At 34.8% G+C, this 17,012-nt stretch overlaps 1 protein-coding gene across 1 annotated transcript in view; it reads left to right on the top strand.

Moving 5' to 3' along the window:
* Positions 1–15,729, top strand: part of SEMA3C (semaphorin 3C) — a 178,175-nt gene extending 162,446 nt beyond the window's left edge. The window contains exons 16-18 of the mRNA XM_003252189.3: positions 6,922–6,989; positions 9,194–9,324; positions 12,969–15,729. Coding sequence (XP_003252237.1) covers positions 6,922–6,989; positions 9,194–9,324; positions 12,969–13,382 — 613 coding nt within the window. The 3' untranslated portion in view covers positions 13,383–15,729. The remainder of the gene's footprint in view (positions 1–6,921; positions 6,990–9,193; positions 9,325–12,968) is intronic.
* Positions 15,730–17,012: the final 1,283 nt, after the last annotated feature.

Genomic DNA, 17,012 nt, shown 5'->3' with positions numbered 1-17,012 from the left:
GGTGTGAGCCACCGCTCCCGGCCGTCTTTGTTATTTTATATGCTTTAGTGTAGCCTTAAAACCCACCTTCCTAGGACTTCTCTACATTGCTTAATTATCTTGTAAACAAGGATGCAATATAATTATCTTGTAATGCTGGTTCTAGTTCAAGCTACAAGAGTATTATTTCAGCATGGATACCTTGATTTGCTTTCAAAACCTTGGTGACCATGCTTTATCCTTGGAGTGGTGAGTGCATGATTACTGGTTAGGTTAAGAAAGAAAGTCAGTCTGAGGCAGGGTACTTTTTATCCAAGTAGAAATCTAGGTGGGAAACTGCATCAACTTGTACCAAGTTGGAAGGAGCCATGAGTAGAGAAATTGAAAAGGAATATGCAGAATTCAGAGTCAACCAAGGTCATAACTATTTTCAGTCATACAGTGACATGGGTCATGATGGTGACAAGGCTAAGACCTTTGAAAATTAGGGTTAGCAGAGGAAGCAAATAGCAGCCATGAGCACCAGTGATCTTTCCAGTAAAGCACTGGGGTGATGGTGCTTTATGGTTTTTATTTTCTACATTCCTTTGAGGACCTTGACAGATTGTAACAACCCTAGTGCTTTTGTGTATTAAAAGTATTCTGATTCCCTTATTCATTAGTTCAACAAATATTTTCACTGGAAATTTTCCAGGCATTGTTTCAGAAGCTAGGCATATAACAGGAAAAAAGACAAAAATCTCTGTCTTCAGGAATAATGCATTCTAAAGAGAAAAGATCGATAATAAATAAGGAAAACCTCTGGTATATCAAATAATAACGCGATCTGTGAATTTAAAAAGGGCAGAGAAGGTAGGTACAATATATGGTAAGCAGGAGGTTGTGATGTTAAATGGGTGTCAAAAAGGGCATTACTGCGGACATACTGTGTGAGCAAGGACTTGATGTGGAATGCCACCAAGATGTTATCTAGGAGAATAACATTCCATGAAGAGGGACCAGAAATCTCTAATACTGGAGTATGTCAGGATTGTTCAAGAAACAGCTCTAAAGCTAGTGAGGCTTCCCTGAAATGAGAAAAGGAACAATAGGAAGAAATGAGGTCAGAATGCCACATGATGTCAGACTTTGTAAGTAATTGAAAAGTTTTTATTTAAAGTGAAATGGAAAACAGCTGAGGAGTTTTGAATGTGTGAATGATACTGTTTGGCTTTGGTTTCAAAAGATCACTGGTTGGATTTGAAGCCCTAGGGTAGCAAGAGGTTGGAGGCGGAGGGGAAGGGGTGGCAGAAGCTGCATGACAGGAGGCTACCGTTGTCATCCAGGTGAGATATAATGGTGGCTTGTAGAGGGATAATAAAAGTAGAGGTGGCAAAAAAAAAAAATGGTCTGATGCTTGACAGGGCTCACAGAATCTATTGATGTATTTGGATGTGGGAGGTTAGAGAAATAGAGGAGTCAAAAATGATCCAAGTTCTCAGAACTGAACATGAGGATTTATGTAGATGTCACTTCCTGAGAAAGAAGAGACTGTGAAAGGAGCAGGTTTGTGAGGAAAAAGAGGATGTTACATTAATGGTATCTATAAGATGTTCACACAGGGATATTGAGTAGGCAGTTAGAAATACGAATCTGGAGTAGAGAGGAGTGGCCTGGGCTGGATCATTTGAGAGTCTTAATGGCATGAGAAACCAGGAGTCTCGTAGATGCGTTCCAAGACTCTGTGTTCCTCCAATGTTAATTTAGGTGCTAGTGAGGAGGTCCCTGACTTCTTTTGATGTCTGTCTAGAATTTCTAGACATCATTACTCTGTGATCTATCATCTTAATTTGGGGCTGGAGGCCTAAACCTGGACAGGCAGTTTGAGGGAGGCAAATGTCAAATGTAATCTCACGTAAGAAGTGATTTTTGTGGCCACTGTTGGTATTTTTCAACCATATTTGTTTTTCACTGCCGAATGTGATAGTAGCGATGTTAAATTACCGTAGCTCTTAGTAAGGCGATACTATGTACTTGATAAGATGCTGTAAAAATTTGCCTCTCTAACACCTGCAATATAATCTTCAATCTATTAAGCAGATTTAGTGCTGAAGGAAGCTGAAGCACTATACCTTCCAAGGAAGAAAGGGATATGGGGACTATAAATGGACTTTTACCATAGTTGTATAGCTATACCAGTTATTATATAATGTAAGGGAAGTGGACATCGGTACTCCTTCTCTGTAAAGACTGGTTTTGGCCAACAAGCATTTTTATGTAACAAATAATATTTCTCAAGTAAAATTCCGTGCTGTATATAGACTGTCATTGCATACTAGATATACTTTTTTACATTTTAGAAGTTTCTGCTCAATATGGGCTAGCTCATTTGTTTGCATATTTTCCCACCTATTACAACCCCAGGTATCCTTTCTAAGATGTGTGCTTAAATATAGATTCTACATTGTCATTCTACCACCACAAATTATAATTTTAATCATACTTTTTTAATAAAGAGATGAGTCTATCATGCAGTTCTTTGCATTTACAATATCATGCCTGATATTAAACTATGAGCAATGAATGGGTTGAGAAGGAAAGTAGTAGCTATTTAAAGAGTTATCTTGGCTGGGTGCAGTGGCTCATGCCTATAGTCCCAGCACTTTGAGAGGCCAAGGCAGGCAGATCACTTGAGGTCAGGAGTTCGAGACCAGCCTAGCCAACATGGCAAAACCCTATCTCTACTAAAAATACAAAAAATAAAAATAAAAAATATAATTAGCCGGGCATGGTGGCAGGCATCTGTAACCCAGATACTTGGGAGGCTGAGGCAGGAGAATCACTTGAACCTGGGAGGCGGAGATTGCAGTGAGCTGAGATCGCGCCATTGCACTCCAGCCTGGGATGACAGAGTGAGACTCCGTCTAAAAAAAAAAAAAAAAACTATCTTAATCTATCTTGATTATCTCCAGCAGTGCCTTAATTCTATCATGAAAAGCCAGAAAATGCTACATACATAAAACATATGCCTGAGCCTACCTTTATTTATCTTTGACTAGCATATTGGAAGTTTCACTAAAAATATCTACAGTATTTACATTCTCCAAATTATGTCCTAACTTAGTTAAGCAGGTACTTATAGTAAATACAAAACATGTGGGTGAGTGAATTAACTATTTCGTAAATTCCTATACGAATTTTTCATTTTCCTTTGAAGATAATGGATTTAGAGTATTTTTCCACATTTATTTTCTTTAATAGTGTTAATTTACCTAGTTTTGTGCTGATGCCACTCTCTAAGCAAAACACAAAGATCAGTTAGAGGATTTCATCTAGAACTAGAAATACCATTTGACCCAGCAATCCCATTACTGGGTATATACCCAAAGGACTATAAATCATGCTGCTATAAAGACACATGCACACGTATGTTTACTGCGGCACTATTCACAATAGCAAAGAGTTGGAACCAACCCAAATGTCCAACAACGATAGACTGGATTAAGAAAATGTGGCACATATACACCATGGAATACAATGCAGCCATAAAAAATGATGAGTTCATGTCCTTTGTAGGGACATGGATGAAACTGGAAACCATCATTCTCAGTAAACTATCGCAAGGACAAAAAACCAAACACCGCATGTTCTCACTCATAGGTGGGAATTGAACAATGAGAACACATGGACACAGGAAGGGGAACATCACACTCTGGGGACTGTTGTGGGGGTGGGGGGAGGGGGGAGGGACAGCATTAGGAGATATACCTAATGTTAAATGACGAGTTAATGGGTGCAGCACATCAACATGACACAAGGATACATATGTAACAAACCTGCACATTGTGCACATGTACCCTAAAACCTAAAGTATAATAATAATAATAATAAACTATTTTCTTTGTATACAAACAGAGAAATACAGTTATACTTGGAAATTGGTGGAATCCATACTTTGACGTAATGAAGTTGTTAAATATCCTTGGCTCAATAGTCTCCCTTCTTTAAAAAACTATAGTAAGCATGCCGGGCGTGGTGGCCCACACCTGTAATCCCAGCACTTTGGGAGGCCGAGGCAGACGGATTGCTTGAAGTCAGGAGTTGGAGAGCAGCCTGACCAACATGATGAAACCCCATCTCTACTAGAAATACAAAATTAGCCGGGCGTGGTGGTGCATGCCTGTAATCCCAACTACTCAGGAGGCTGAGGCAGGAGAGTTGCTTGAACCCCGGAGGCGGAGGTTCGGCGAGCCAAGATAGCACCACTGCACTCCAGCCTGGGCAGTAAGAGTGAAACTCTGTCCCAAAAAAACAAAAAACAACAACAACAAAAACTATAGTAAACAATAAAAGCATATTTTTTTCCGTTTTCACTCTCAAGTATCTTAAATATTTGTGGATTTGTATCAAATATTGCAGTATAGTCTCTAACATTATTTGTTCTGGATTCAGACAAGTAGTTAGAAACTTTATTTTAAGACAAGATAATCAGACCAATTTTCAAATAAATATCTTTTCTCTAAAAAAAGATTTCATTGTTTATCCAAAAGAATTTACTGTTGTGGATGAAACATGGGAAACTTGAACCAATTCCAAATCCTACATGCAATACAACATTACTCTGCCTACCAGCATGTTTTTTTGATGCTATGTGAGTGCCGTGGAGGGAATCTACACATAAAAGTGCTCAGATGGCTGCCTTGCTGATCTCATGATTTAAGCCAAGCCATAACAATGTTTTTTTCTGTATTTGAATGTCCAGAAGCTATGTGATACTGTAAATTGAGATTGCCCAGCTTGAGAGTTTGTATACATGAGTAAACCATTACATAGTGTTGATCACAGGACAATAAATTTAGCCATTGTGAATGATATTGCTTGCCTAGATTGCTGAAAACGCTCTCATGATGCTCATATAATATATATTCAGAAGTTGGCTGTAGTAAAATAATGCTGGACTTCAAACTATAGCATATGTTATGCAGTAAAAACTTGATATGGGAGCTATTCTAGAATACAGTACCATATTAATCATATTTCCTGAGATGAAAGTGGCTAACACTTTCACTGTTTTGTGTTTGTGTGTGCACAGAAATACACAATCGGTAAGGGTCATGTGACTTTGGAAAAGGAATATTTAGGTGGTACAAAATTTTACACCTATTCTACCATAAGTAGATTTATACAGTCCATTGTGTACATGAAGTAGTGTTTTCTTTAGCTAGAAAATGAGCTTTTTTTCACTATCAATGACTTTGCGATTAATTTTTCTTTGTAAGTTTAATAACCACTGTGTGCTTTTAATATTTCTGTTCTCGCCGAATATTTTTATTTATCTTTAAAAGTATGAAGAAAGACTTAGCATTTAACCCAATTAAGTGATATTATGCTCACTCATGTATACTTTTCGGTGTTGATAGTAAGCAATCAGTTTAGGCTGGTATTCACAATATTTAAAGAGTCACCTTCTTCTGACTTTTAACAATGTGTGATGCCATGCTCAGAGGATTGCAGCTGCTCTACTTCGACTCTTAGACTACATAATACCACTGAAAGTGAGTTACTTAGTGAATCTAAGACTCACCAAATTAAATAATTTGAATACAACTTAGAACATATTTAAATAATGACCAGTTTGCAAATATGGTTTTTTTTTTTGTTTTTTGGTTTTTGGTTTTTTTTTGAGATGGAGTCTCGCCCTGTGGCCCGGGCTGGAGTGCAGTGGCGTGATCTCGGCTCACCACAACCTCCACCTCCTGGGTTCAAGCGATTCCCCTGCCTCAGCATCCCAAGTGGCTGGGACTACAGGCATGCACCACCACGCCCGGCTAATTTTTGTGTTTTTAGTAGAGACGGGGTTTCACTGTGTTGGCCAGGCTGATCTCAAACTCCTGACCTCACGATCCGTCCGCCTCAGCCTCCCAAAGTGCTGGGATTAGAGGCGTGAGCCACCGCACCTGGCCCAATGTAACTAAATTTTTGAAATACTTAAGCTAGTAATACATAACAACTAAACACAAAGGATGAACCTTGACTGGAAGCTGGTTAACTTAAAAGAAATCCATAAGAGATATTTTGGGAACAACTAGAGAAATTTTAATATAGAATTTGCATTAGATTATGTTGTTAAATATCAATATATTTAGATAATTATATTGTTATGTTGAAAGATTACTTGTCGTTGAAAAATACATGCTATAGCACTTACAGGTGAAGCATTATTGTATCTGTAACTTATCTTCTAACGGCTTTCATAGGTGTGGATCCACAGTATATACATGATACATACTTGCATGTGAGAGGGAAAGAAATTAATTTGGCAAAATATAACAATTTGTGAATCTAGGTATACCAGTATTCATTTTACTCATCTCTCTACTTTTCTGTAGACCTGAAATTTTCAAAATAAAAAGTTGGGGACAACATGCTTATTCTAGTAAATGAAATTAACTTTTTATTAAATGTCCCTATTTTTATCTCTGTTGCTTGTTTCAGAAAAGTTTTAATATATCTAAAAACAGAAAACATTGACTTTTGTAAGAACCAAGTATGTTCATTTAAGACAAACTATTATAAAAAGGAAAATGCCAGTGAGTTTATACTTTGGATGTTATTGTTTTAGAAAATTGAGACTGAATTGCTCTACACTAAAAATTTACACTATTAATTAGAGAAGGTAGCATTTACTCAGGATATGCATGCAGCAGGAGATTCATAGCCATTCCATCATGAATGGTAGATGGGAAAACTTACTCAGATTGAAAAGCAAAGAGAAGTACCCCCCATTATTGATAAATTGTATAAGAAATGTGAGATAGCTAGATCAATCAGAACTCTTTTAAAAAAAGTTTTATGAAAGCTTAGCAGTTAGAAGGATGCAAAGTTTAAAATTACAGTGTTTTAAGAGTGGTGTAATTGGCAGTGATAATTCTCAGTCACTTTTATGTATTTCTGCACTTACAGGAGGAGCCGAAGACAAGATGTGAGACATGGAAACCCACTGACTCAATGCAGAGGATTTAATCTAAAAGGTATTAAAAATGAGCAATGGCCAATCTCAGTGAACAGTAGCAATGCTCCGTATCACATTTCAGTAAGGGGAAACATTGTCATAGATTCAGGCGTTTCACTTTCAAAAATATTTATTATAACATTTCTGGGTATTTATATAGGGTAATTAAAACTAAAAGGCTTTTTGTATGTATACTGAGAATCATGTAAAACAAATATCCGGGAACACATATACTTCAAGTATGTTAGCCGGTAGGTCTTTCACGCAGATTGTAATTACAGATTTTCTTAGCTACCGTTTTCTTTCTGAAGAAAACCTATTTTCCATTTGAAGATTTACCACTGAAGAACCTTAGAACAGCATTTTTTTTTTACTGCAGTAAATATACATAACATAAAATTTACTATTTTAACCATTTTAAAGTTTTCTGTGGCATTAAGCATATTTACATTGTTGTGCAACATACTGCCAGCCACATCTGGATATTTTTCATCTTCCCCAACTGAAACTAGACCCATTAAATACCACCTAACCATTACCTCTTCCCTCCAGCCCTTAGAAACCACCATTCTACTTCTTTATGAATTTCTTATGAATTCAACTACTCTAGATACCTCATATGGGTGGAATTATACAATATTTGTCCTTTTGTGACTGGCTCATTTCACTTAGCCTAAAGTCTTCAAGGTCCATTTATATTGTAAAATATATTACAGTTTTCTTCATGTTTAAGGCTGAATTATATTTTGTCATGTGTGCATATATATAATGTGTGTGTGTGTGTATATATATATATATATATATATATATATGTACGTATGTATGTAGGTAAGCCACATTTGTTTATCCATTCATCCATCACTGGACACTTGGTTTGCTTCCATCTTTTGGATATAGTGAGAATCCTGCTATGAACATGGGTGTACTATGGTGCCAATTGACAATCCTGCCTTGTGTCCTTCAATTAAACTAATTTCTTCCTTCCCATTCTGACATGGAGTTACCATGTTACAATACTTTTCCTGCCTCAGTCCCACCAAGTAAAAGTATTTCCAAGCAGACCTTCCTTGTGGCACACCAAGGTGCTACAGATGTGCTGTTTCAAAAATTAACAGTGAGACTCCTATTTCTAATCCTTTTGAGTCTGCGCTTTCCTTTAGTAAAAAATGGCATTCTTTTTACTAACTATTCTAACTGCAAAGAGCAAATTAAGACAGATTTTGCTTACTTGTTCCATACATCTAGTTGAGGGAATAAATTCAAGTTACCATTTCTCCATTTGCTATTTTATAAAAGTGTATCAGTTCCCATTAATAGTAGTAGTTGTCATAGTGGTAAGAATAATGGCAGTGGAGGTAACATCAAAGAAATATTGATGCTGACTTTGTGTCAGAACCTGAGCTAAGTGCTTTTTTATGATTATTTCACTCAATGCTCAAGAAACCATACTAGTGTCTTATTATTCCTGCTTTGTTAGTGAGGATTCTGTCCATGTCCATGCTACTACCTGGCAATACTACATGTTTTGCCTAATTTAATACTTTCATTGAGAAACCTATGTAAAAATACTATAATCCATGTTTTAGAGATGAGTAAAACTAAAGCACAGAGACATCAAGTAACTTGTCTAAGGTTACACAGCCAGTAGTGGTAAGGTCAGGATTTTGCCCTACGTTCCTCTGATTCCAAGGACAGTGTTCTCAACCACTACATTCCACCAAGGCCACAGCTTACTTTCTGCCCTTTCCCAGTGCTTACCTATTTCCTCTATATAACATTGAGTATGGACTTTAGGAATGGGATAAACTTGGCTTCGGTATTGCCTGACACATTCACTAAAGTGTATTTCCTCATAACTCACAGCCTCAGTTTGCTCAGCTGTGAAAAGCTGAGAAAATGTGGCAGGAGTATTGTAATAATTAAGTTAACAAAGTAATATTAAGAACAATCGTTGGTGTAGAGTAATTCTTGAATAAACATGATTTTCTTATCAACATTGCCTTAATTCACAGTCTTTCCTTCCCTTTACACAAACAAAACAGGTAAACAACGTATCCTATTTTGCTTGTTAAGTGATGACCACTGCTTTTTCCTGGCTGCGGTAGTTGTTCACAATTTTGTATAAAAATAAACATGTATATAGCATCTTTACAGGAGAATGTGCTCTAAATTCAGTTGTGTTCTTTCTTCCTCTCTTTCTCGCCTTTTATTTTTGCCTGCTAGCATACAGAAATGCAGCTGAAATTGTCCAGTATGGAGTAAAAAATAACACCACTTTTCTGGAGTGTGCCCCCAAGTCTCCGCAGGCATCTATCAAATGGCTGTTACAGAAAGACAAAGACAGGAGGAAAGAGGTGAGTAAAGCAGCACAGCAGCAATCCATCAGGGCTTCGGAGAGAACATTAAATCACCATCCCTCTGTGAGGCTCAGATCAAGGGAAAAAGGAAAGGCATATGATCATCTTTTATGTCTTTGGGATGACAAGTGCCACTTTTCTTAAAATCCTTTGTCCTTAAGAATTGATGGATTAATTAGAAATTCTCTCTGCCTGCTCACCTCTGTAACATGGTGATTGAAACAAGAGCTTGGGCGCTAAGACGGTGGTATTGATGTGAGGAAACGTTCGTAAAAGAAACAAGATGTGTGCAAATCCAGAAGCCAAGTTTTCACACAACAGCACCTTTGTGTGATTCACAAGATAAAAGCAGGCTTTTAAAAAAAGTTCAATTTTCCTCAGCAAGAAATTACACTGAACTATAACCTTCATGAGAAAGAGCGTTTTTCGGCTGTGTGGTAATCTGTTTCCATTGCTTTATTATTCATAACTCTTGTGCTTTCGTTAGGTAATATATGGAATCATTGTTTATGGGACCATTGTCTTTATTTAGTGATGTGGAAAAAGTCTTTAGATTTTCAAATGAAAAGACACTTACTGAAACTTTCTTGGATTAGAAAGAGCTGGGTTTTTTGAAATAAAGGAGACATTGTAAAATGACATAGGGTGATATATTGTAAATAATGAATTTCATAATATTGATGTCATGTTGTCCTGACAAATGAGAAGATAAAAATATATATGTATATATAAAGCCTTAGGGAAGTCTAAAATGTCCCACCATTTGTGCAGCAGAAAGTCTGATGGAGCCAAGGGGGAAGTGGAGCCTTCCGCATTTATGTGTATTCTTCTGTTGTGGGCAATTTGTTTACTACATATTAAGTTAATTAAGTGTGTGTAGACTGAGTACCACCCTAAGCTGTAGAACACAGGTACTGCGTCAGCGTTACTGAAATAAATGTTGGTTTCATATGCAAAAATACTTTCCGACTCTCAGACTTGTCTACCCAAAGATCTTAGGAGCTGTTTAGGAAAATGTGTGTCCCTCATTACTGGAATATTAAACCATAAGCAGATGACTACTTGCAGGAGGAAATTGAATTATTTGGAGGAAAGATGAGCTAGATGGACATCAGAGCCCCTTCATTCTTCTAAAGCCTAAGATGCTAACAATACTTTTAGAAAGATTTTAATAATGAAAATTATTATTTATTTGAGATCTCTTTTCTTTGCTGTAAAATCTGTTATCAAAGAAGTCTTGACATTTCTAGAGTCAAATTAATTTTCAATTATTTTGAATGGATATGGATTATAATAATTACCTTGCAGAGTAACCTGGGTTAGAAGTCATAATGTGTAATGATGATTACTATACACAGGTGAGTTGTTAGGCCAGGGCAGGAACACAAGGACATGAACAATTCTTCCAGAAAAAGCCTATATGTATATATGTGAATTGGGTAAGTAATACTCAAACAAGGATCAACTAAAAAGTAATTTTCTTTTATTCAGTAGAAAGTTCAATAGAATAATATATAAGTGAATATAACATCTATGATTTAAAATAAATATATATATGTTTGAATATCTGCCATATAAATTAATAGTAAAGTTTAAAATGGAATGTGTTATGGATTTATTCTCTCTAATAATATTTCCAAAGTTCTGTTTCAGAATGCTCAAGAATATGGAGACTCAAATATTACTATTTTGACTTTTTTTCCAATCTCAAAAACATAAGAATGTAATAATTTAATATTGCAATAACATTAGCTCTAACACAAGTATGAAAGTCTGTTTTGTTCAGAATTTAAGCAGAGCACAATTTTACTTATTTTTAAACTATTAATATTTTACTCAACTTATTCTGATCCTTTCTATTTTAAGAAAACATGTGCTTCTCACTCATATTACTGTGTAAACATTAATCATTTTTTTTAAGTAAGACAAATGATAAAAGCTCACAGATCAAAGGCAAATAGTTCATACTAAGTAGCATAAAGTGAAGACTGAAAGCCCTCCTCCACTTCAATACTTATTCTCACATTTAATATCTATTGAATAATACAAATACTTATTGAATAATACTAATACTTATGGAATAATACGTACTCAGTTTTTATTCCCACTGCCCAGAGTAAGGTTCCCAAGAGTTATATATTTCTCTAAATATGTTCTATAGCTTTTCTCCCCTACACACACACACACACACACACACACACACGCACACACACACACCCCACTTCAATATCAGTACATGTGATTCCAACTCATATTTCCTGGCTGCATAATACTCCATCGTATGAATATACCTTAAGTGTTTTTTTTCAAAGCCATCTATTTGTTAGGCAATTTCTTGTTTTCCTCTTACCGAAAATACCTGCACACATGTGAGAGTATATATTCTAGATAAATTCCTAAAATGTAATTGTGCCAAATATTATATACATGTTTAATGGATTTACCATGTTGGACTCAAAATATTTTCCCAATTTTGCACAAATAGGATAAAATTTCTTTTTTCTTTAATTTCTGAATGTGTTTATACACAATTTGTTTTTGAGGAACATTTAAACTTAGTAAAATTAATTAATGTCAAAATTTTGTTTTCTTCCTCCAAGCGATTCTCTCTTTTCTAGTTCTGTTCTATTATCTTTTAATACTATACTTGCCTTTTTGTGCTTTTTTGGTGCACAAACCAATTGATCTTTGATTTAGATATTATTAGTAATATCTTGTCCATTTGCACAGAACTTTATCATTTAGGAAAACATTTAACATGCATTATCTAATTTTGATTTTGGTCAAATTTCTTTTTTCTTCAATGAAAGAGTATTCTAGAGTATACATGTCAAAGAACCTTTTACCACTTAGGTTTTTATCTATTCATTGGCAATACTACAGCTGGAACTGTAAGGAAGGTTTCAAGCATTTACTGATACCCAGTAAACAATCATTTTTTCCAGTAAAACCTATAAAGTAATTACATATTAATGCATAGCTTTTTATTACCTTTCCTTGTAAAGTAAAACCACTTAGAGGACTTAGAAGATGATGACATTCCAGCTAATTTTTAGACATTGTTTATTTGGGGATAATTGAAAAAGGCCCTTGATAATGTTCAAAGTTCTGCCTCTGCTTATGTATTTTTTATTTAGAAGAACATTCATTCATTGAAACAAAATGATAAAATTCACCCTTTAATTGTGGCTTCATGTTTTCACTAGCGAGTATTTTTTATAAATATAAAAGACTAGAACACCAGGATGGAATAGATATTTTAAAGTATCTATGAGTTTCATTTACATATATTGACTGTGATTCCGATTTCAAAGGCAACCACAATTTTGTGCTTATATATGGAGAAACTTCTACCCAGGGGAAAGCACTTTAAGCTATTTTTGCCGATATGGATAATATCTTCACCCTCTCTTTATTAGATTCAATACCCCTGTGACAGTGTGACAAGATCTCCCATGTTTAAAAAAAAAAAAAAGGCAATGGAACTGACCAAAATTTCATGTCCACTGAGAAGGATGCTAAGTAGAACTCAATACTTTTTTCTCAAATCTGTGAAAGTTGAGACTATTCTGTATATGTTGGTCATAATCTAAGGAAATATAATGTTCAGTTTCAGCAACTTTAATGTGTCTCTCTTTTAGGTTAAGCTGAATGAACGAATCATAGCCACTTCACAAGGACTCCTGATCCGCTCTGTTCAGGGTTCTGACCAAGGACTTTATCACTGCATTGCTACAGAAAATAGTTTCAAGCAGACCATAGCCAAGATCAACTTCAAAGTTTTAGATTCAGAAATGGTGGCTGTTGTGACAGACAAATGGTCCCCATGGACCTGGGCCAGCTCTGTGAGGGCGTTACCCTTCCACCCGAAGGACATCATGGGGGCATTCAGCCACTCAGAAATGCAGATGATTAACCAATACTGCAAAGACACTCGGCAGCAACATCCGCAAGGAGATGAATCACAGAAAATGAGAGGGGACTATGGCAAGTTAAAGGCCCTCATCAATAGCCGGAAAAGTAGAAACAGGAGGAATCAGTTGCCAGAGTCATAATATTTTCTTATGTGGGTCTTATGCTTCCATTAACAAATGCTCTGTCTTCAATGATCAAATTTTGAGCAAAGAAACTTGTGCTTTACCAAGGGGAATTACTGAAAAAGGTGATGACTCCTAAAGTGAGTTTTACACGAACTGAAGTGAGCATGCATTTTCTTGTATGATAGTGACTAGCGCTAGACATGTCATGGTCCTCATGGTGCATATAAATATTTAACTTAACCCAGATTTTATTTATGTCTTTATTCACCTTTTCTTCAAACTCGATATGGTGGCTACAAAACTAGGATTGTTGCATCCCTCAATTGAATGAGGGCCATATCCCTGTGGTATTCCTTTCCTGCTTTGGGGCTTTAGAATTCTAATTGTCAGTGATTTTATATATGAAAACAAGTTCCAAATCCACTGCTCTTACATAGTAAAAGTCATAAATTCATATGACAGAATGGTTATCAAAAGAAATAGAAAAGGAAGAAGGCATTTAAAGTTGTATAAAAACATGAGTTATTCATAAAGAGAAAATGATGAGTTTTTATGGTTCCTATGAAATATGTTGTTTTTTTTTAAGATTGTAAAAATAATCAGTTACTGGTATCTGTCACTGACCTTTGTTTCCTTATTCAGGAAGATAAAAATCAGTAACCTACCCCATGAAGATATTTGGTGGGAGTTGTATCAGCGAAGCAGTTCGGTTTATATTCTCATGTTATCACCTTCCAAACAAAAGCACTTACTTTTTTTGGAAGTTATTTAATTTATTTTAGACTCAAAGAATATAATCTTGCACTATTCAGTTATTACTGTTTGTTCTCTTCTTTCCTAGTCTGTATGGCAAATTAAACAATATAAGAAGGAAAAAAATTGGAAGTATTAGACTTCTAAATAAGGGGTGAAATCATCAAAAAGAAAAATCAAAGTAGAAACTACTAATTTTTTAAGAGGAATTTATAACAAATCTGGCTAGTTTTCAACTTCAGTACTCAAATTCAATGACTCTCCCTTTTATTAAAACCAGTCTCAGATATCATACTGATTTTTAAGTCAACACTGTATTTTATGATCTTTTCAGTGGGATGGCAAGGTGCTTGTTATGTCTAGAAAGTAAGAAAACAATATGAGGAGACATTCTTTCTTTCAAAAGGTAATGGTACATACGTTCACTGGTCTCTAAGTGTAAATGTAGTAAGTTTTGTGATGAATAAAATAATTATCTCCTAATTGTATGTTTGAATAATTTTATTAGAATAATTTCATACTGAAATTATTTTCTCCAAATAAAAATTAGATGGAAAAATGTGAAAAAAATCATTCATGTTCTCATATATATTTTAAAAACACTACTTTTGCTCTTTTATTTACTTTTTAAGACATTTTCATGCTTCCAGGTAGAAACAGATATTGTGCTATGTACCTAATCCAAATATCGTATAAACATTTTATTTATAGTTAATAATCTATGATGAAGGTAATTAAAGTAATTATGGCCTTTTTAAGTATTGCAGTCTAAAGCTTCAAAAACTAAAATCATTGTCAAAATGAATATGATTACTAATCAGAATATCAGAATATGATTCATTATTTAAGTTATGATAAATTATGATAATATATGAGGAGGCCTCGGTATAGCAAAAATCGTTAAAATGCATGACATAACACCAAACTTCATTTTTTGAAGAATCTGTTGTTCCAAATTGTGTGTAATTTCTAGAGCAGTTTATTATAATGGTTTGCCTGCTTAAAAGGTATAATTAAACTTCTTTTCTCTTCTACATTGACACATAGAAATGTGTCAATGTAAAGCCAAAACCATCTTCTGTGTTTATGGCCAATCTATTCTCAAAGTTAAAAGTAAAATTGTTTTAGAGTCACAGTTCCCTTTGTTTCACATAAGCCCAAACTGATAGACAGTAACGGTGTTTAGTTTTATACTATATTTGTGCTATTTAATTCTTTCATTTTCACAATTATTAAATTGTGTATACTTTCATTACTTTTAAAAATGTAGAAATTCTTCATGAACATAACTGCTGAATGTAAAAGAAATTTTTTTTTCAAAAATGCTGTTAATGTATACTACTGGTGATTGATTGGTTTTATTTTGTGTAGCTTGACAATTCAGTGACTTAATATCTATTCCATTTGTATTGTACATAAAATTTTCTAGAAATACACTTTTTTTCCAAAGTGTAAGTTTGTGAATAGATTTTAGCATGATGAAACTGTCATAATGGTGAATGTTCAATCTGTATAAGAAAACAAACTAAATGTAGTTGTCACACTAAAATTTAATTGGATATTGATGAAATCATTGGCCTGGCAAAATAAAACATGTTGAATTCCCCAATTATGTTTCTAGCTTTTATTTTTAACATAGGGTTAACTTACTTGTTAGCATGATAGAATCTACTGAATTCATATGATTTTTAAAGATTCCCGTATCCATTTTTGTGAAGGTAATACATCTACTATTTTAAAATTTAAATTGCAGAAAAATGCACACATGAAGCTCTCCCAGTACCAATAGCCCTCATTTGAGTCCCAACCGAAAAGACATCCATGTCATCCGTTTTCTGTGTATACTTCCAAACAAATACATATTTGTTTTCTCCCTCATATTGTACATCCATTCACATCTATAGATACTTATTCAGAGTAGGTTGTGTCTACATTGGAAAAAATACACAGTTTAGGAATGCATGGTCTTTGGAGCCAGATTGCTTGAATTTGAATCCAAGCTAACTCATTCTGGGAAAGTTTTACAATTCTCTCTGCCCTCCTTTCCTATACAAGTTCATACCAGTAAAGCATTAGGACAGAACATTTTACATGGTAAGTATTCAATAAATGTCTTAACATTGCCTTACTTAGAAGGCATCATTTTGCTAGAACAAGAAGGAATGTTTCAGTTGTGTTCTATGGCAAGTTAAATGCCAATGATCTAGGTGGGGAAACTGCAGTCATTGGGTCAGGTAACACCTTATGTAAAATGAGCCTTTAATAAATTAGAGGAAAGAAACCACAGATTAATTCAAAATTCAGTTAACACATTTGAATGGCAGACCTATTACAGCTTTCTGCTACCTCTGGGCTTTCAATATTTAATAATGTCTGAAGAAAAAAGAAACCACAAAAATTAAAAGTTGTCTTAACGGGTCTTCCAACTTAACAATTCTGCACTACTCCCTAATTGCTTCATTATTTCTCAGTATCTCCCTTGCTTATATTTCACCTTAACCTGAGTTTTAAAATATTTGATGTGTTTCTTATAATTTTAATGTACTGCTGATTTATGTCTTACCTAAGTGAAAAATTTTTTAAGAAAATGGTAACAGTTTCCTACACGTATTCTGCTAGCTAAAGTCAAGAGAAACATTCAGCTTGTTTTGCAGCCTGTTAAAAAGCTTTAGTCTAGACAAAAAAATAATCAGACTAAGTAAGAAAAAATGTTTATTTAACCAGAGACATTGAGAATTTTATTGAATTCCATGTGTGATGACAAAGCTGCAGATTACTGTGGAATTTTTTTTTCTTCAGAGTTTATCCTAGTATCCTTTTAGCCAAGCACCTTTTGCACAGGAATACGGGCCCCTCTGCAAAATTAAAACCACAACAAATTCTACTGGCATG

Source organism: Nomascus leucogenys, chromosome 11 (assembly GCF_006542625.1).
Source record: "Nomascus leucogenys isolate Asia chromosome 11, Asia_NLE_v1, whole genome shotgun sequence".
NCBI classification, from domain to species: domain Eukaryota; kingdom Metazoa; phylum Chordata; class Mammalia; order Primates; family Hylobatidae; genus Nomascus; species Nomascus leucogenys.
Note: the sequence above shows the minus strand (reverse complement) of the source record. Positions and strands in the feature narration are given on the sequence as shown.